General features: G+C 58.7%; 1 protein-coding gene across 2 annotated transcripts; it reads right to left on the bottom strand.

The window, feature by feature from the left end:
* Positions 1-270: 270 nt before the first annotated feature.
* On the bottom strand, positions 271-18,024 carry IL2RB (interleukin 2 receptor subunit beta). Of its 2 annotated transcripts, none has more exons than XM_041754211.1 (10): positions 17,902-18,024; positions 14,722-14,842; positions 14,148-14,265; positions 13,271-13,349; positions 11,234-11,339; positions 9,636-9,784; positions 8,340-8,505; positions 7,817-7,937; positions 6,307-6,391; positions 271-3,251 (listed from the first exon to the last, which is right to left on the bottom strand). In XM_041754211.1, exons 2-10 carry the CDS (start codon positions 14,810-14,812, stop codon positions 2,496-2,498), a joined length of 1,671 nt encoding a protein of 556 aa, XP_041610145.1. In that variant the 5' UTR covers positions 14,813-14,842; positions 17,902-18,024; the 3' UTR covers positions 271-2,495. The 2 variants fall into 2 exon arrangements, with proteins under 2 accessions (XP_041610145.1, XP_041610146.1); XM_041754212.1 differs by having other exon boundaries at positions 14,148-14,262.
* Between the last annotated feature and the right edge of the window lie 1,933 nt (positions 18,025-19,957).

The raw sequence follows: 19,957 nt of genomic DNA, 5'->3' as shown, positions 1-19,957 counted from the left end.
ATTTTATTTATTTATTCACAAGAGACACACAGAGAGAGGCAGATACACAGGCAGGGGGAGAAGCAGGCTCCCAGCAGGGAGTCCAATGTGGGACTGGATCCCAGGACCCGGGGGATGACAACCACTGAGCCACCCAGGCGCCCCAATCTTTTTGCTTTCTCACTGTTTGGTACTGGCATGTCATGTCTTCAACAGCCTCCCAACACTTGGTAATGCCCCCTGTAAACTAAGAGAGCGGACTTCCAGCAGACAATGAATTGTGACATTGTATTCACTTTTACAGTTTATTGTATTCACTTTTTACAGTTCTCTTTTATTCATAGTGAATATCAGCTTTTCCATTTACAGAAGTAATACAAAGAGTTTTCCTTAAATAAAAGTATTTAAACAAAAAAGTGAATGGATTTGAAGAAAAAATATTAAGTAAACAATAACAGAGATTGCATACACAGGTCATTGACAATATGTCTAACACAAATGACCGAGGCTTGAGAAATGTAACTGCCCCCAAGAACTCTTCAAAGTGGAAACTGACCCGCAGGGAGGTTTCACAGTTTCCCCGGGCACGGAGCTTGGGGTCTGATGCTCAGGCCAGGACTGAGGAGCTTGGTGGCCCAGCACACATGGCATCGAATGGCAGGAGATGGGAAGTGAGATGCCCAGGTAATTAAGCTCTGTGGTGGGAAGGATCCAAGACCCAGACAACCTCAGGAAAGGGGAGTTTATTTCAGACATAAGGAAAACAAGAATCTTGAGTGAACAGTTGGTAGCCCCAGTGGCAGGAGGAGTCTCTGTAGCAGGGCCCAATGCCCCTCTGCTAATGGGGCTGAAGGCCTCCACCCCAGGCTTCTCTGAGCACCTTCTCTTCGAGCACCTGCTCCCAGGGCCTTCCCTCCTTCCCTGAGCTCAGCCCCAAGACTGAGAGCAATCTGATTGGCCACTTCAGGCCGGGCCTCTCTGATTGGGCAGAGCTTCTGTTCTAAGCCGGCCTGTAGGCTGCTTGTCAGCTGATGGGTGGGCTTGCGTTGGTGCCCAACCAGGTAGGAGCAGGGCCTATAAGTATGGGCGCCTCTGGTGCCTGGTCTGGGAGGAGGGTGTGACAGGCCTCGCAGGGGTGATCTGTGCCAGGGACGATGGGAAGGGAAATGGAGAGGTGGTAGGGAGCACCCAGGAGGAAGGGGGCAGCTGCGTTGTCTATGTTTGTCTTGGGGGCAGGATTGCCATGTAAGGGGATGAGCCTCTTGCTGGAATGGCCATGCTGGCACCTAGTGAGCACGGGGCTCGACCTGAGTCTTGCCCTTAGAAGGGGATGCTGTCCCCTGTGTGGAGGCAGCTGTGCACAGGGAGTCCAAGCACCTATGGCTCCAGATAGTTCATTAATTCATCCAGGGAGTAGGATGGGTGCCAAGCACACTGTGTCAAGTGCAGTGAGCAGAGTTGCCCTTCTGGAGGTGGTGTGTCAGCCCCTGAGCTGCTGAAGAGATCCTCCAGTAGAGGGTGCAGAAGAGGTCCCCCCAACAGCAGTCTAGACCCCCTGTGACAGCATCAGACCTGCCACTAGGAGAGGTTTGCTTTCCAGCAGCATGCCTTATGAATCTGTGGAACCGCTATGGAAAGATCCAGAGCCAGTGTCCCACTTTCCTTCCGACATTCGCGTCCATACTTGGGCTGCAGTGGTTAAGGATGCAGTCGCTAAGTATTCTGAGGTCACAAAAGATCCCAAGGGTGAAGTGACAGGGCCTCTTTATCTAGCCATCCCGTGACCCTGAGAACTTGTCCCACCAGCACTGAATCTCGAAGTGGGGACACGTTAATGGAGGCAGTGTTTCCCTCTAAGGGAAGCAGGACACTTGAGATGTAAGGGGAGTGTCACCTAGATGAGAGAGGAGGGGGCACCGCAGGTACAAGGAGCAGCGTGTGCAAAGATTGGGTGCATGAGGGAGCTGCTGGTGGCTCAGTAGGACCATTGGGAGGGTTCCGGAGGAGAATGTCCCAACATGATGCCAGAGGGGCAAGAGCCCAGCCAAGAAGTGGTGCTGAGGGCAGTGGGGAGCCATGGCAGGGTTTTAAACAAGGGGCAGCAGAGCCATAGTTGTGGTTCAGAGAGAGCACTCTGGCTACCATGGATAGGGGTGAAAGGGGATGGGCCTGGGGCAGGAAGCCCCCAGCGAGGAGGACCCCGTGAAGATCCCTGGAGAACCCCAGAGAATGCTCCCTGAAGAGTACTTGCAGGGCTGGAGAGGAGAGATGAGGCCTCAGAGGAAAAGCCGTGGGACTCTATGACTGAAGGGGGAGGGGGAGTCACAGCACCCCCACCTGCTGCAGTTCTTGACTTGGGCCACAGGACCAGTGAGCAGCAATTATGGTTTGGAAGTGAATAGCGGAGTATGAAGGGCTAGGTGGGGGCCCCCTGGGCAGAGACGTCCGGAGTGTGAAGGGCTGGGTGGGGGCCCCCTGGGCAAAGACGTCCGGATGTGACCTGCCTGGTTGTCCCTCTATACCAAGTGAGCTGGGTCCTGATCCTGCAGCTCTTGGAGGGACAGGTAGGCATCGGGGTTCAGAGTCAGGCAGGAGGTAGGGGCCCTGAGCTGGCCCCCACTGGGAAAGGTAGCCCAGGGGAAGCCCACCCCCTCCCTGGGGCCAGGGGCTGGGACCCCCTCTCTTGCTTCTCCCAGTGCGTGCTCCAGGGGTGACTGGATATCCATGGAGTCAGGCACTCCTGGGGTGGGAGGGCTCAGGGGCTGGGGGGCCCAGTCTCTGGGAACTCCCTCCGGCAGAGAGGGGAGTAGCTTCTCTTCCCGAGCCCCAGCGCCCCCCAGGGCAGTGTCTGGGGAGCCCGGGCCACCCAGGAGCCCAGGAGAGAAGAGCAGCAGGTCATCCCCAGGGGGAAAGGTGCAGTAGGCATCGTCCTCCCCTGGCAGAGGCAGCTGGGGTGGGGGCAGAGACCCCTCGGGTGCCCCAGGCCCGCCCTCCTCGAGCTCTTCTGCACAGGGGTCATAGGTGAAGTACACCTGGCAGGCCTCAATCTCCAGAGCATCAGGGAGGTGGAAGAAGAAGTAACCCTGGTTGGTGAAGCAGCTGGTGAGCGAGTGGCCGCTGGTCTCGGTTGAGGCTGAGGGCACCTTCTCCTGCTGTAGCAGAAGCAGCTGTGTGGCCTTGGCATCCCGGTCCAGCACCTCCAGTGGGGAGATCTCGGGTGCCTGGGTGTTGGGGCTGAAGGAGGACGAGGGGAAGGGCGAGGAGAGCCACTTCTGCCGGGAGAAAGAGCAGTCGGAAGGTGAGCGGGATGCGTCCCTCAGACTCTCAGCAACAACTCCTAACTACAGTCTACTCTGGGCGGCTACCTCCAGGCAGGCCTCCCTGACCATACCCCACCCCTCCACCCACTAAGTGGCTTGGGGGACGCTCTGGGTCAGCCCCGGGAGCGTGCAGTTACTGGAGGTGCGGGGAGGTGGGGGGGCCGGGTGTTGTTTCCGGGAGTAACTGTCGGTGGAGCCCCTATTGGGAGCCCCGCACTGCTCTAGGCTCCCGGCAGAGGGGAGAGGCCGAGGGGAGAACCCTCATGCGTCTGGCGGGGGCGGGCACGAGTGTACAAATCAGCACAGAAAGGGCTCTGGGGTACGTTTTGTTCCCTCCGCAGATGCCCAAGGGGGACATGCCGGGGCACTGATCGCACAGCCAAGCTCCGGCCCAGGCTGCCGTGAACAAATCTCCGGTGGGGACCGATGGTCCTGAGAGTCTCCTCTCCCACCCCGTGCCCGTGGCCCCAACCCGCCACGTGCGCCCTTGCCCTCCGAGGAGACAAGAGAGCGCTTGCCAGTTGCTCCGGAATCTGGAGCAGGGAGAACTGGGGCTCCGGCTTTGGCCCCGGCCCTCCCTAACTGTGTGACCCCGGGCAGGCCACTGTGCCTCTCTCGACCTCAATTCCACAACCTCTTTCCTAACTTCCCTACTGTGAGCCAGCAGGAAGATGTCAAGTAAGAGAATGAAGGTGGAATGGGGTACAAATGCAGGCTGTGGGGTGAAACGCAGGCTGTAGGGTGAAACGCAGGCTGCGGGGTGAAACGTGGCTGTGGGGTGAAACGCGGCTGTGGGGTGAAGTGCAGGCTGTGGGGTAAAATGCAGGCTGTGGGGTGAAGTGCAGGCTGTGAGGTGAAATGGGTGAAATACAGGCTGTGGGGTGAAACATAGGTTGTGGGGTGAAATGCAGGCTATGGGGTAAAATGCAGGCTTCGGGTAAAATGCAGGCTGTGGGGTGAAGTGCAGGGTGTGGAGTGAGATGCAGGATATGGGGCAAAGCGCAGGCTGTGGGGTGAAATGCAGGCTACCCAAGGGACAGCAGGCCGTCAGGGTGGTGTGACGGGGGCCGCAGGGGGTGCGTCTGAGAACCCTAACAGCCCTTTGTCCTGGGAGCCCTCAGCACCTAGGCTGCGGGACCCTGAGCACAGGGACCAGGCCCGACGGCTCCTACACTCCGGTGCCCAGTGGGCTGGGAAGAGAGGGACAGGGTGCAGGTCAGGGGTGGGGGCAGCGGGCAGTCTGGCCCTAGAAGGGGCCGTGGCGGAGGGCAGGGCTGGGCAGCAGTGCTGAGACGCAGCCAGGAACAGGGGGAGGCCAGGCCCGTGACCCCCCCTGGTGTGCCAGGGCCTTGCCAGCCCCCCTCTGAGGTGTGTGCGGTCAGCCACTTCCTGGTCCTGGGCCTCTGTCCACAGTGCCCTGAAGTGGGGTGGGAGGGGGGCTCAAGAGGAAACTGACCCCCTTCCCACTCACTCACACACTGGCACGCATACGCCCACGTCCTGGGGCAGGGTGGTGGGCCTGTGGCCTGGTAGCCAGAGGCCCTGGGGTAGGAGAGAGGAGCAGGCCTCCCACTCAGATGCAGAGGAGAGGGTGGGGTCCCCCTTGCCTCCCTGACCCCCAACTGCATTGTGTACCCCCAGGGCTTCTTGGGATAGCCCCTCCCACACCCTCGGTCTGGGGCAAGCATCGAGACCATAGGAACATGGAGTGGTTTGCACCTCTCAGGAAGGAACACACTCCCCTTCAAAATGTCCTAGTCCCATAAAATCAGAAAGACTTCACCCCAGAAGAGGACTAAGGATGCATCTAATGCAGCCTCCAGCCAGGAATCCCTTCTGCTCTGCTTCTGACAGAGAGTCAGCCGAGGCTTGCTTAAATGCCTCTGTTGACAGGGAGCTCACCACCTCTAGGGCCTTAGGAAGAATCTAAGGAGATACATTCCCCCACATCAAGAGAGCTGTAGGAGAGCCATCCCCAATCTTGGGAGCTTTCCAAAGAATTCCAGAAGGAGCCCTGATCAGTCATAGTAGAAGACTCTAAAGCTTGGGCCCAAGTCTGGCTTTCCAGTCCCTCAGCACTCCGCCCGTCCTCCCTCCACCCCTACCTCATCCTCCGCCCCATCTAGAGAGCCTGGGGAGGGGAGGGTGCTAGAAGCAGCCCACCACAACCCCGTTCCCCCTCAACACTTCCTTCCTGAAGCAAGTGTGGGCTCAGGGCGGCGAGACAACTGAGGTTGAAGTGGGGTTCAGAGTGTTACTACTATCTGGGCCGGCGCTTTTCCAGTGAATCTGCTTCGATTGATGAGAAGTGGCTTGGACTTGTTACCATTGGGGAGAAGGTATGGAGCTCGTTTAGACGATTTTTGCAGCAGGACAGGAGACAGCACTGCCCGCGAAGACGGTGGGACGGGGAGAGCTGGCAAGTCCCTCTGGGTCAGCCCAGCCTGGTGACGGCGACTCCTGCTCAGGCCCCTTGAGCACTCACCGTGTGCCGGGTGGTGCACTCAGGCCCACGCCAGTAACGCTATTTCCCTCCGCATTTGACAAGTGAGGACTCAGAACAGAGAGGTTCTACAACGTGCCCAAGGCCACACAGCCAGGAGGCCCAGAGCCGGACGAGAGCCCGGGCAGCCAGGCTCAGCTGGGGGCACCATTCAGCCAGAGAGGGCTGGGGCCAGAGCTGGCAAACGGGCCCACACCCAGCCCAGGGGCCGCTCACTTCAGGATCTGTCTCCTTTTACGAAGCGCAAACCTCAGGGGCCCCTGGGTGGCTCAGGGGTGAGCGTCTGCTTTCAGCTCAGGGCGAGATCCTGGAGACCCGGGATCAAGTCCCACATCGGGCTCCCTGCAGGGACCCTGCTTCTCCCTCTGCCTGTGTCTCTGCCTCTCTCTCTGGGTCTCTCTTGAATAAATAAAACAAATCTTAAAAAAACACAGAAGTGCCAGTGGACTCCTGTGCCACCACCACCCACTCACACCTCTGCCCACCCTCCGTCCCGACTCCTACCTGGAAATCTCCTCCGTGCTCTGACTTCAGCTGGGAAAAGAACTCCGAGGGGTCTGGAATGTGGCACTTCAGAACCTTCTTAAGCCTGAACAGGGGAGGGGGGGAGGGGAGGAGGATGAGTTGGAAGGGGGCCCCGGTGTCCTGCCAGCGCCCCGCAGCCCTGAAGGTAGGGCACAGAGCCAGTCCACAGCCATCTGCTGGATCAGCATCAAGCGGATGCCCCGTAATGGGGGGTACTGGGCTGGGTCCTGGGGACACAAGGATGGCAGACAGAGAAGGTCCCTGATCTCAAGGAGCTGACATTCTAACGAGGAGACCAACATGAACCACCTGTGCAACATGACCATTCATTCTGTGGAAACAAAAAGCAGAGGGCTGTGCTAGAGAAGGATGTGGGGTGGGGGACCACAGCAGCCAGAGTGGTCAGGGGCCACACAGAGCCAGGTGTCTGGGCTAGAGAGAACCAGGAGGAGGGAGATAGGAGACAGGCCAGACTGTGGGTCTCCTAGTCCAGGCTGTCATGGATGGTGGTTCAGGCAGTGCACTGCCCAAGGGCACCTGGTTTTATGGGTGGAGTGAGTGGGGGGCTGCATTCGAGCCCATGCTCCACTTGTCAAGCTGAGTGCCTTGGTCTCTGTATGCACCTGCCTCAAAATGCGGTCCTGGCCTCAAGGCCCCAGAAAGCCTGGCTGCCCCCCTAGATGTTCAGACTCAGGTCAGCCCTCTCCTCACCCCCTTCTGGTCTCCAGCCACACCTCAGCCGCTGTCCTGCTCTTTACTCCTTCCCATGTAGGGCCTTTGCACACCCTGTTTCTTCTGTTGGGGGTGCACTCCCCGTCCCCTCCATCTGCCTGCTTAGTCCTCCAGATTTCCAGGGAATCGTCACTCCCTTGGGCATGCTTCTGCCAGCCACCCCTCAACCAAGGTTCCTCTCCCGTTGTCTGCTTCCAGTCCACTGGTACCTTCCGTTACCATCCTACTATGGTGTGTCATTGTATTTTTGTATGATTAATAGACATCCTCCTTCTCCCACGGGACCGTGAGCTCCATGAAGGTGGAACCACATGCGTGTGGCTTGCCCCCATATTCCCAGCACTCGGCGCCAGGCCTGGCACTGAGCTGGGGCTCAACAAATAAAGGAATAAACGAATGAATGCCGGGACCTAGAGAGATCCATGAGGACACACACACACACACAGCGACAGTTGACACGTGCCCACACGCATACACACACGTGCCCACACACACACATCCTCCATGCCCAAGAGTAATGCTCTGGGCAGGGCCTCCATGGGGCTCTCCTTCCCTGGCTCCCCTCAGGCTGGTTCCATGGGGTTCCATCTTTGAGGATGGGTGACAGGAAAGGCCAGACGTTAGGCAGGGAGGACTTGGGGGAAGGCCGAGGGAGCACTGTGTGTCGGAGCAGGGGGCTGGGCCCAGAGCCTGGCCTGGCAGGGGGTGCGTGCATGTCAGATGAGAGCATGAAGGGGCAGGCAGGGAGGGATCTTACCATGGCCCAATGTACTGGCAGTTGACCAACAAGTAGACCAAGATGATAAAGCCAAAGGCACCGGTGACACCCATGATGATGTGGCCGAACCAAGGAAAGTGCAGAGACTGCTTCCCTCGGGCTGCCCAGGGGTGGGAGGAGAAGCAAGGAGAAGGGTTAGGCCCTGGTGCCCAGGCACAGGCTGACCCCTGACCCAAGCAAGGCCTTCGCAGGTCCCGGCTGACCCAGCAGACCAGCCGTGTGTCAGGCTGACAAGGGGGAATTGCGTGCCTCATCACAGTCACCCTGCCAGGGAGCACAGTACCCACTTTTTACAGATGAGAAAACTGAGGCTTCCAGGTGCGAGCAGCCCCCCCCTCCTTGACCACACTGCTCCCCCTGCAGGGTCACATTGAGTGAGCTAACAATAGCAAGTGAGCCCTGTACCCCCCACCCTCAGGCCTCCCCCACCAGCTGCCCCAGGTCACACCCCAGCCACCCCCTCCCACCTGAGCTCCGTCCCACCCCTTCTGCCCACTGGTACCGGCAGGCCTCGTCCTGAAGGCCAAGGGCTGACTCCAGGGGCTCCAAGTCTTGTGGCTGCCTCTCTGGGCCCTGACCCGCACTTGAAATTCATACATGGTGTCTGGAGTGAGTGTCTCTAGGGAAATCCATTGCTGGTTCTGCCTGAGGGCCATCAGGGAGGCCTCCTGGGGCAGAGACGGGCGGGGGGAGCTGTCAGAGCAGAGGGGTCCCCGTGGCCGCCTCCCTTCCCATGGCAGGGTGACTGGGAGGTGAGCAGTAGTACCTTCCTCCCGCTCCCCTCCCAGCCACCCTCTTCCCCCAGCCAGTCTCCTCGACAATCCTACATAGGCTCCCTGACTACTCAGTGCTGGGGCCCCCAACCACAAGGGCATCCTGAGCCCCTCACTCATCCCCCAGGCACCAAACCCAGCTGCCAACCTGCTGGTTCCACCTGCGGAACCAGTTCTGGACACTTCCCCTTCTCCCCTCTGCCCTTCCCGAGGCTCAGGCTCTGGTCTCTGTGCTCCCAACTCTGCTACGCTCTAACCAGAAAGAGCATTTTCCCAGAGACCTCTCCCACCACTGGGTCACTCTTTTTGCTTTCTTCCCCTCATTCCTCAGACACACAGTGCACGTCTTGTCTCGACAGCATCTGTCTCCTCTGCTTGGGAAACCGTCCCCCAGATCTGTGCAGGGTCGGCTCCTTCTTAAGCCTCAGATCTCACAAGGCTCCCTGGGTCCCAAGCAGCCTGTCCCAGGCCCCCCCAAATGTGCAATCCCATTTCATTTCCTTTGATAGCATGTATCAATGTCCCATAGTCTCCAATCTCCGCCTCTGCAGACCGTCTCCCACTCCCCTCCATGTGGGCTTCCTGAGCACAGGAAGCTCCCAGTTTTGCCTTCCACCCACTTCCCCAGTACCCAGCGCCCAGTCAGCACCCAGCAGGTAGTAAATATTCAGTAAGTATTGAGCGAGCAAATACAGGAGAACAGTGATTGGGGAAGTGGGAGACCCTGGGGGATGTGGACCACACTGGAGAGGTGGCTTCCCAGGGCCCCTGAGATCTCTGAGGCCAATCACCTGCCTCGTGGCTATGTAAAATCCTGCCCCGGGGCCAGCCTGGCACCCCCCACCTCCAGCTAGGACCCCCAGGTTGTGGGGGGGCACATCCCAGGAGAGGAGGCTGGAGATGCCAGTACAGAGGAGTGGCTGGGGCTGCCTGGGGCTGCTGTGGCCTTGCGGAGTGAAGGATGGACAGGGTGACCAGGACAGGAGGGAGGGGCCGGGGCAGGTGGGGCCGGGTGGTGCGCTCACCTCCCAGCTGTGGCCTGGGGACCTCTTCCGAGCCTCGAACTCCAGGTATCTTTTGATGTAGTGGGAGGACTGAGGGACTTTCCAGGTTATGTTACATTTGTGAGTCCCGACGTCGGCGACTTGGAGGCCATTGGGAGCCATCAGGCGAACTGGAGGCAGGAGAGAGGAAGGGACAGCGAGCTTGGGGGACGCTGGGTCACGATGCTAAGGGGATGAAGCTCAGAAGGGCTCCCACCACTACCTTCGCACCTGCTCTTTCTCCCTCCCAGGTGCCCTACCCCCAGGGATCCTCACCTGCTTGCAGAACCCTTCTCCCACCCACCATCCACAGCTCTCTACCTGCCCCCCCAACACACACACCTATTTTATTTTCCTGCCCAGCACTTGTACCACCTGACATGTCAAACATCTATTTGGGGCTCTTTTTTTCATTTTCTGTCTCCCCCACCAGAGCGTGAGCTCGCTGAGGGCAGGGACTGTGTGTTCTTTTGTAACCTTGGTGCCTGGAACACTACCTGACACGTCCTAGATTAAGTATCTGCTGTATTAAAAAAAAAAAACAAACAAACAAAAGATAAGGCAGCTGTTCTCTGCATCCAGAATGGATCTGAGAGCTTTAACATCTCTCAGGATCATCTCATGTAATTTAATTGAATTTCAGTGATCTTATGGGATTATAAGATTTTATGATCCTGACATTAAACAGACCTAAGTTTTTAGAATTCTGGAACTCTGTAGAACTAGACGAATAACACTAAGTAAATGTCTACTGAGCGTGTGCTAAGCAGCTTCTGTGTCTGGCTCACAGACTCCTTACTACAACCCGGGTCTGCAGTTCACCAATTTTCCCCATTCTCGCTGGGCAAAAATGATCTGCTGGGCAGATCCCATTCAGTTAGGGCAGGGCTGCATTGAAAGCCCTGCCTAGGTCTTGCCCTGTCTTCCTGAGAGATGGCCTCCACGGCCTGGGGATGGAGCTGGGCACCCAGTCACTCAGAAAACCCTCCCAGAGCACAGCCCCGTGAAGGCCTGGTGCTGGCTACTTTGAGTAGAGACATAGGGATGACAGACACTCTGCCCTCAGGGATATCACAGCCCAGTAAGGGAAATGTGCTATAGCCATAATCAGGCAGTGAGAACCCTGAAAGAAGATAAATACCCTGAAGAAGGAGGTACAAGGGACTGGGAGAGTCTGGGAAGGCTTCCTGGAGGAGGAGACTCTTCCCTGAGCCTTGAAGGGTGAGTACCAACTTTCCTGGCAGGAGGAGCCTTCCCGGCTGTGGCACCGGCAAGTACAAGGGCTCAGAGGCATGGTTGGGCAAGCTGAATTCAGAGAGCCGGCCTTTGGTTGTGGCAGCAATATAGGCCACGAGAGCAGGAATGCTAGATTGGGAAGCCAGGGCCAGCTCCTGAGCCTTGAATGCCAGGGTAAGGAGCCAGGACTACATTCCGAGGGCAGCGGACAGCCAGAGGTCACACGTGGGTACAGAGAGAGACCAGGACAGGGAGGATCCCAGAGGGCAAGGCAGGGTGGGAGGCTCCCAGCCCGCTCTGGTCCCCCCCAACCCCCCCCCACCCCTGCCCAATTCCTCACTCACGGTTCTCAAAGGGCTTGAAGTCCTGGGTCATCAGTATCCTCCACCTCTCCCCATCATGGCACATCACGCTCATGCCGACAACGTCCGCTGAGGTCAGACTCTGAGCCTGCAAGGGAGGGATGAGGTAGGGATGGAGGGTGGGGAGGCCGGGGGAGGCCAAGACCGAAGCAAATGTGGAGCCCCTCGACCAGCCCCACCCGCCAAGGCGGGGTCGCCCAAGTTTTCCTGTGAGGGGGTGCAGAGAGTAAATATTTCTAGCTTTGCAGGTCAAACGGTCTCGGTCACAAGTCGTTGCCTCCTGTGAAAGCAGCCGGACACAACCCGTGGGAGACTGCGCATGGCTGATGGCCACCTGCCCCTGAGACTTCACTTGCAGAGACAGACAGCTGAATGTTCCGGGGCCTGAGGTGAAGTGAGCTGCCGTGGGAGGGAGGGAGCCCCCCAGCGCAAAGGTGTGCGAGCCAGATGAGCCCCCGAGAAAACTACCTGTGCACCAGCTTTGAGGGTGAAAGCTTCCCCTCCCCCACCACCCCAACCCTGACTTTTGGGGAAGGAAATGGTCATGTGTAGAGCATCCCCTGTGGGCAGGCACGGCTCGGGTGCCCCAGACACTTGTCTGGCTGATTCTTCGAGCCATCCGTCCTCCTACGGCAGGGGAAAAACTCAAAGTTATGCATCCGGTCAGCAGCAGAGTCCGGATTCAAACCCAGGCCTCTGCAGCCACTGCCCTACGGAGACTGCAGGCCGGGGCCGTGACGCCTGACCCAGGGCCCAGGCACAGTCTGTCTGGGCCACCCCAGGGCCCACCATGAGCACACCTTGAACCTGAGCTGGGTGTAGTTCCCATCTCCCCACTGCTGGGGGCCTGCCCCTGCCTCCCTCAGCTGCTGGGGGTGCGGGGGGCTGATGCTTCCAGATAATAATGGTAGGTCTTGCTAAGGTCATAGATCATAGAGGTGCCAGGAATGCTTTGTCCTCCATGCCAGGCACTTCTGCGTGCTGGACACATGTTGTCTCATTTAATTCCCTCAACACCCTACGAGACAGACACCCTGTCTGAGAAGACTGAAGCTCAGAGTGGCAAGGGATGTGCCTGAGGTCACACAGCTAGGAACCGGTGGGGACAGGTTCTGAAGCCAGACCCCCTGCAGACCTTGCAGGGACTGGTTCCAGAGGCTGCGCCTGAATCAGCCCCGCCATGTGAGCCCATCTCCACATCCTCCTGCCACTTACAAATGGGTATGAGCTGATGATGGCTGGAACTTGTGGTGTGGGCATCCCTGCTGCCCGCCGCTGCCAAGCAGGGCGTAACAGATGGTAATGTGCTGCCCACCCGCATGGACACGGCTGCACACCCATCTAGAGGGTTCAATCCCAGCTCTGCCCCTCACTGGCAGCACCTCTCTGGGCCTGTTTCCTCATTGGGAAGAAGAGGATAACGCTGGTGCCCACCCACAAAGTCATAGGGATCCACAGGCCATAAAGTCAAGTGCATGCTCTGTGGTGGGTGGCACGTCAGGTGCTTTAACCCACAGAACACTATGACACAGGTGCCATCGTTATTGCCATTTCGAGAAGGGAAGCCTGGGACTCAGCACTTGCCCAGTGTCACCAAGCTGCTGTGACAATGGAGCCAGGGCTGGCACCCAGGCCAGCTCCAGGATCCACGCTTTTAAGCCCACACTGCCCTGCACTTGCCAAGACCTTGGAAGAGTCGGAGGAGGGTGTTATTGGTGGGCGCTCCCCAACCTGATGAGGAGTGCAGAAGTGTCACAGGACCCAAATAGCATGGGAGAAGATGGGGGAGAAGAGGCCAAATAGCTGAGCCCCTTGCACCACAGATACCCTCCTCCACACCATCAGTCTGAACTCTGGCCTTTGGACACTGCTCTTCTTCCTCCCACCTCTCTTGCCCCCGGGGCAGCCCCCTGTGCTGCAGCCCAGAGCCAAAGCCACTGAGCTCACTGGGCCCCAGCTCTGCCCCTGGAAGGACACCCCTCTGCACCCTGAGCTCTCTTCTTGGCTCCCACTACTCACATCTGGGGATCCGAGGATCAGGTAACAGGCCCAGAATGCCGGTCGCATAGGGAGCAGCTCACAGGATTTGTTCCAAGGCCTGTCAAGGCAAAAGAAACTCCTTAGGACAAAGGGAGGGACCCCCAGAGCTGGCCCTCGGGATGGCCCCCGCAGCAGCAAGACCAGCCTGCGCCGGGCTCTATGCCAACCTCGGGAGAGGCACCCATTCCCCACCTGCTCCACTTCCCATCACCAGCGCCTCTTTCTACCCTGCCCAGCCTGGCCCCGCAGTAGCCACAGTGATCTTCTAGAAACAAGCAGTCCAGGACATGTTGGCCTCCCCATCTAAAGCCCTCCAGTCTTCCCATGAGGCTGGATGAAACCTTTGGAACCCTGTGGAATCACCACCCACCCAAGACCACAGCCAAACTGCAAGCCACCTTTGCTGTTGCCACATTTGGATCACAGCAACCCTATTCCTGAATCCCTCTCAGCCCCCAGGCTCCCAACCATGCCCCAGGCCCCTGTCCCCACAGCTGCCCTAGGAGTCTCTCAAAAAGCTTGGGGAGCCCTCTTTCTTCCCCCTGCGTGCTTCTAATGTCGAGTCTAACTATGGCCCAGGAGTCTCACAGCCCAGTGTCCCCCAAACTACCCCGGCCCCTCCACCAAAGCCTGGACCCCCACTCCTCCCTCCCACCCTGGTTCCAGGAGTCTAAACTTCTAACTCCTGTGTTTTCCAGGCTTCTGTGATACCAGAGTCCGTGGGTCCTATCAATCCAAATTCTCAAGTGCAGCATCTTGGAGTCTATTAGAAAGAATTCTAAGAGTCTAAATGTCAGTGATTAGAGCCCCCCATTGTGAGACACTGCAGCTTTGCTGGTCAACCCCCCACACTTACCGTCTATCTGGCTGAGCGTGGATCTTGCAGGATGTGGCCTGAAGGTCCCCATCCCAGCTCCAGACGCAGGAGATGTTGGCTTTTGAGTTGTAGAAGCATGTGAGCTTGGAAGTGTCTGCTGACAAGACGAGGCATGAGTTGCTGGCTGGGGGGTACCTAGGGACCCCCGGGGCCCGCCCACCACCCAGCTCCCTGCTCCCTGCTCCCTGCACCCTGTGCCTGCCAGATGAGGAGGTGGGCAGCAAAGAACTCAGTGGATCCATTTCAGAGAGGACAACACTGAGCCCAGTGCCTGCAAGGTCCCTCAGGCAGGCCGAGGCAGGGCAGGCATGAAAAGCCAGCGTCTTCCTTTGGCTGGAGGAGACACAGGGGTGCAACAGGGACAGGACAGATGGGCCAAGGGGGAAAGTGGTGCACCTGATCTCTGGTTCCATTGCCCTCGCCTCCTCCCTCCCCAGCCTCCTGCCCCAGCTGATGGGCCTCTGCCCTGAAGCAGGGGTCCTGAAAGGGATCCGACAGGGGTTTGTCCACCTGCCAAGAGAAAGCACAACTGTCCAGGTGCCGGGGTCCTCACCATTCACCACTGAGGATGCCTGAAGGATGGCCAGGGGCAGGAAGAGGACAAGGAGGGGCAGACAGGAGGACAGAGCAGGAGCTGCCATCATATCCACGGGTGGGAGCCGGGGAAGGGAGCCCTAGAGGGGGGAAGAGGGGAAGAAAGCACAAGTGAACACCTGCTCCAGGTCCCTCACTGCTCCGAGGCAGGCTGCACCCTGCCCCTCTCAGGGTGCCCCAGTCTGCTCTCCACCCAGCAGCACCAGCCAGCCTCGGCGCTTTGCACCTGCTGGCCCCTCGGGCCGATGCATACTCCCTCCCTTCGGGGATTCGGGGACCCACACTCTGTCAGACACTGTCACACACTCGCTCTCCCTGAGCGAGCCCAACCCCTTGTTCAAAAGCTGAGGAAACTGAAGCCCAGGGAAAGGAAAGATTTGCTCTAGTCTACGTGGGGAAGTCAGCGCAGAGCCAGGATTAGGGCTTGCCTCCTCTTGGCCCTGCTGCCCCCTAGTCACCCCTGAAACTGGCATCAGGAGGCTCCTAGATGCCAGGCTGTCTTAAACTCTTTAAATGAAGCAAGAAGCACATCCATTGGAGATACTCTTATTATCTGCATTTTCAGATGGGGAAACTGAGGCACAGTGCTGTAACTGGCCAAGGCCACACAGCTGGTAAGAAGCAGATGTGGGATCTGAGCCAGAGCAGACCGCCCAGAGCCCAGGCAGGGGCTCCTGTAGCTTCTCCGACTGTACCTTCCCGCCCACCGAGTCGGTTGACATGGTCAGTCCATGTGTACTGATTACCTCACGGCCATCCCCGTGGGGTGTACGGAGCACTCACACTGTGCCCAGCACTTTACACACACTACATCATCTTCTCTCCCCAGCAGCTTGGGGAGGGGTGGGTGCTTGTATTGTCCCCTTTACACAGATGAGGAAACTGAGGCTCCTAACCCGCCAAGGTCAGGTGCCCAGAAGAGGCAGGGCTAGGATTTCATCTGCTGCTCGCTCACCCCCAGGACACGTTTCCTCACGCCCTCTGGCTCTGCCCAGACCCTGTCCCAGGCACTGGCCTCAGAAGTAAGGCCCATAGCCTCCTTGTCCTGGAGTTGAGGAGTCAGGGCCCAGCAAGGGCGCAGGCCAACTGTCAGGGGTCTGGCTGGGGTTCGAGAAGGAGCCCAGGGAGGTACCTCTCGGCTCTTTGCCTGGCCCACCATCCCCACAGGAGGGTGAGCTCCCCAGCAGGAGTACAGGGTGAGGGGCTGACTGCCTCTTTCCACAGCACAGGGCACAGGGTTGGGACCCCCAAGGGACCCCCCCCCCACTCACTCAGTCATGGCCCTCTAGCATGGGCACCAACAATCTCCTGCAGGGTGTCACCTCGGGTCAGCACCAGTGAGCACCGCAACCCCATGCCCAGGGCGGGACTTGGTATCGAGCCTCAGGATGGGTAGGAGGGTCGGGGCAAAGGCATGCAAGAGCACAGGAAGGTCAAGGCGAAACCACAGCCCCCGCAGACATGAGCCGAGCCGGCTAGAGCAGAAACATGGTCTAGAATGAGTTCCCTGCCGCTCACAGCAGAAAGGGGCCGCGATGTACATCAGGATTGCAGAGGGCGCAGGGAGAGGAGAGCACGGGCTGTGCCAGAGCTGGTCGGGGCAGGGAGGGCCCCCAGCCCACACGGGGCTGCGCCCTCCACCCCAGCAGAGCAAGGAACTGAGGAGGTTCAGGGAGGTTAGGGATCCTGCTCAAGGCCACGGGCCCAGCCTCAGGGAGAAGGAGCAGGACCTCTGGGTACAAGCACGGCGGGGCCCGGGTTCTCACGTACACCCACGCAGCCTGCCCTTTCACAGCTGCAGAGCCGCGCTCACTGACTCATTAGGTCCTCACCGCAACCCTGGAAGGTGGCTGTCGTCACCCCCCTTTCATAGATGCCAAGACTGAGCTCAGCACTGCCCAGAGAGCTGGACTCAAAGCCTGTCATCTGATTTCAAGTGAGGAGATGATAATGACAATGAGGATGACGATGGTGACAGGGGTGATGACGGGGGTGGTGACTAATACTCGCCTCTCACTCTGTGCCTGAGTCCCTAGCGCTCCGCAGAGAGCAGCTCACTTAGTCCCCACAGCGGCCCTGGGAGTAGGTACCATTATGACTCCTTTTCTCAAACGAGGAGGAGCCGAGGCCGGTAAGCCTGTCGCCCAGGCCAGAGTGGGGCAGAGCGGGGGCTGAACTGGGTCAGTACTGCCTGACTTCCCGCCACTGCCGCCGCGGGGCTGATGCTGGGGGCCGTGGGGTGCCCCGGAGGGGTTCAGGGGGACCAGAGGCAGGAGGCCGGCATGCAGACTGCTGGCCTTGATGGGCACCATCTCCCCTCGTCCTCCTGGTCACCCCACACACAGGGGTGGGGGGCTTGTTGTTTACCTCCAGGAGCATCTCCCCAGCTGTGGGGTAAGGAAGGGGACCCCAGGGGGTGGCTCTGCCCCTCAGCCACTCCATCTGTGAGGTGCTCCGAAAGCAGTTCAGGGCGGGAGGCCTCATTCCCCCAGGAGAGAGGAGAGCCCCAGGAATGGAGTCCCATCCCCTCCAGTGGGGCCTGGAGACCCTACAGACCTGCCTGCTCACATGGCTCCCAGAGAGGAGGAAACCCCATTTCAGGGCTAGGTCTCAGAGGACCCCCTCGACCCTCTCCCACCCCACAGCCTCCCAAGGAGCACTTTACACAGGGGTGCTTCCCTGCCATCCACAGCCGCTGGGTGGGGGCTTGCGTGTCTCCCCACCCCTCATCCCACTGCCCTCTGGGGCTTAGCTGGCCTCCCCGCCTCCCCGCCTCCCCATCCTCCTGTCTCTTTCCTCATCGCTTTTGGGTTGGGAGGCCCCCTCATCCCAGAGCAGCCCCCAGCCTCCCCAGGGTTGGGCTGGGAAGGAGGAATAGCCCAGAACTAGGGACCAGCTTTTTTCTCAAGAAGACAAAAGCCATGAGATCAGGACCACTTCATCCTCGAGGGATTTCAAGATAGGGCTGGGGGATGGGAGAGCCGGGAGATGGGGGTTCAGGCCAAACCTCCTGGGGCCTCTAAGTGAGAGCTCAACAGTGTCCCATGACCACTTCCAGCCCAGGGGCTGATGGCAGGGACAAGAGGGAGCACCCAGGTACCCGGAAACCAGACAGGGGCAGGGGTGAGGGCAAAGTCACCTGGCTGAGACATGGGACCGCAGCGCACTCTTTTGGGATCTCTCCACTGCTGGGTCCGCAGCCATCTCCCTGGGGCCCTGCGCCGACTCCTCCACTCCTCCACTCCGGCAGCCCAGGTAGCAGCTGGCTGAGGAGGCCGGCAAACACTAAAACCCCAGGGCCAGCCCACTTCCTGTGCAGAGGATGGAGGGGGCAAGGCCTGGGGTGGGGACAGGGAGAGACAGGCTGGTGAGAAACTCTGAAACTCCTGAAGCACCTAGGGGCCAGATAAAGATCTCCCTCCTCCACTGGGGGAGGTGGGGCACCGTGGGTGTCTTGACAGCACACGCACACACCCGCGCCCACATGCACCCCCCCCCATCACTCTCAAATAGGCACCTTGCTGCATATAGAAGCCTAGGGGGGTTCAGCGCCTTCTTTCCCCTCCTACACCACCCAGCCCATCTCACACAGGCCACTCTAAGCCTCTGACACCTTGATCCAGTCGCGCACACACACACTCACCCACTAACACCCGGGCCCCACACAAACACGACCTTTTAGGTGTCTCCGTGCTGCTCACTCCCATCCCACCCACCTCTCTGAGACCTGCAGAGAGCTCAGCCTTCAGGGAGCCCCTTGCTTAGTTTTGCATTTAGAGGGGGACCATGTTCCAAGGGGTTGCAAATAGTTCAATGGCCATTTTATTGAACGGTCTAGAACCTTCCTTTTCCTTTCAAGTCATGGCTCCCTAATCCTTCCATCCCCACCCACCGCTGCTCAGGACTTTTTTTTCAAATGTTGAGACATTGTGGGTCACTCTTTAGAAAGTGTCATGCACAGTGTCCCAGGCCCAGGGGCCCGGGAGTTTCTATCCAGAAGAAGCAACCAGAAGAAGAAGAAGCTCTGCGTTCTCTTTCTCCTGACTTTAATGACCCTGCTTCGGCGGCGGGGGAGGGGGTGCGGGGGGGCACACAGGTGTTCTCATAAGCTACTCTCTCTTTGGAAGAAGGGGATGGGGCAGGCAGGAGGCGAGTCAGAGCCCAGGTCCAAAGAACCTCCTGTCCACATGGAGTTAAGGGGCAGCGCTGCGGGCCCTGAGAGGAGAGTCAGTGGGCTCCCTTCTGAGTAGAAGCAGAAGCAAGAGGGCTGCATCCCTGAGAAGAGCGAGGCCTTCTTTAGAGCCTGCCTGCAGACTCTCCCTTCCCACCAATGTGCACCCCGCAGTAGGAGGCAGGATGGTTCCGCGGGATGTGTGTCCCTAGGGCTCTAACCGTCCCTGCGCCGAGTGGGCTCGCAATAACCCCACCTCTCCTCTCCCTAGAGCAAGGCTTTCTGGCTGCAGGAGTGGGTAATAAACACAACCACAGCAAAGATGAAAAGAATAGCCAAGATTTATCAAGCCTAAAGTGTTTCTGGGAGCTTCTCAAGAAACTGGGAATGTTGGTTCTCCCAGGAAGGAAAGCCAGGCCAGGAAGGGGTAGGAAGATGTTTTCACTGTAGATCCATCCGTACCACCTGAACATATTTCCTGCCCCCAAAATGACTTCAGTTAAAACTTTTAAAAAGGGGCACCTGGGTGGTTCAATTGGTTGGACACCTGCCTTCAGCTTGGGTCATGATCCTGGGGTCCTGGGATCGAGCCCTGCATCAGGCTCCCTGCTCAGTGGGAAGCCTGCTTCTCCTTCTCCCTCTGCTGCTCCCCCTGCTCATGCTCTTTTTCTCACTAATAAACAAATCTTTTTTTAAAAACTGTATTTAAAAATACATAAAGAAAAAATATATCCCCAGGCAAAGTGAGAAGTCACAGACCCAGCTTGTGATAAGCAGCCACTGCCAGCAGCCTGGCCGTGGGGATGGCCTTGGCCTGCCCTGCACGGCCTTTCTGCCACGGTCCTCCTCCATCCTTCTTCTCTTCTCTCGTTCCCCATCCAATTCGGCAAACATCTACTGAGCAGCCCAGATGTCCCAAGAGCAAGGTGGAGGAGCCTGAGCCCACTGGCCCAGGCCCAGGGGCAGGAGGGGGTTGCTCTCACCAGCCACGGGCCTGGCGGGAAGGGGCGCAGTGCAGCCACGT

This window comes from Vulpes lagopus, chromosome 5, assembly GCF_018345385.1.
Source record: "Vulpes lagopus strain Blue_001 chromosome 5, ASM1834538v1, whole genome shotgun sequence".
Lineage (NCBI taxonomy): Eukaryota > Metazoa > Chordata > Mammalia > Carnivora > Canidae > Vulpes > Vulpes lagopus.
This window is presented reverse-complemented; position numbering and strand designations above follow the sequence as displayed.

Excerpts from the sequence above, each read along its gene's own strand:
- IL2RB (XM_041754211.1), bottom strand. The coding sequence starts at position 14,812 with ATGATGGCAGCTCCTGCTCTGTCCTCCTGTCTGCCCCTCCTTGTCCTC. Across the intron at positions 6,392-7,816 it reads TGCCAGTACATTGGGCCATG|GCTTAAGAAGGTTCTGAAGT; the intron begins GTAAGATCCCTC and ends TCCCCTGTTCAG. Across the intron at positions 3,252-6,306 it reads AGCACGGAGGAGATTTCCAG|AAGTGGCTCTCCTCGCCCTT; the intron begins GTAGGAGTCGGG and ends TTCTCCCGGCAG.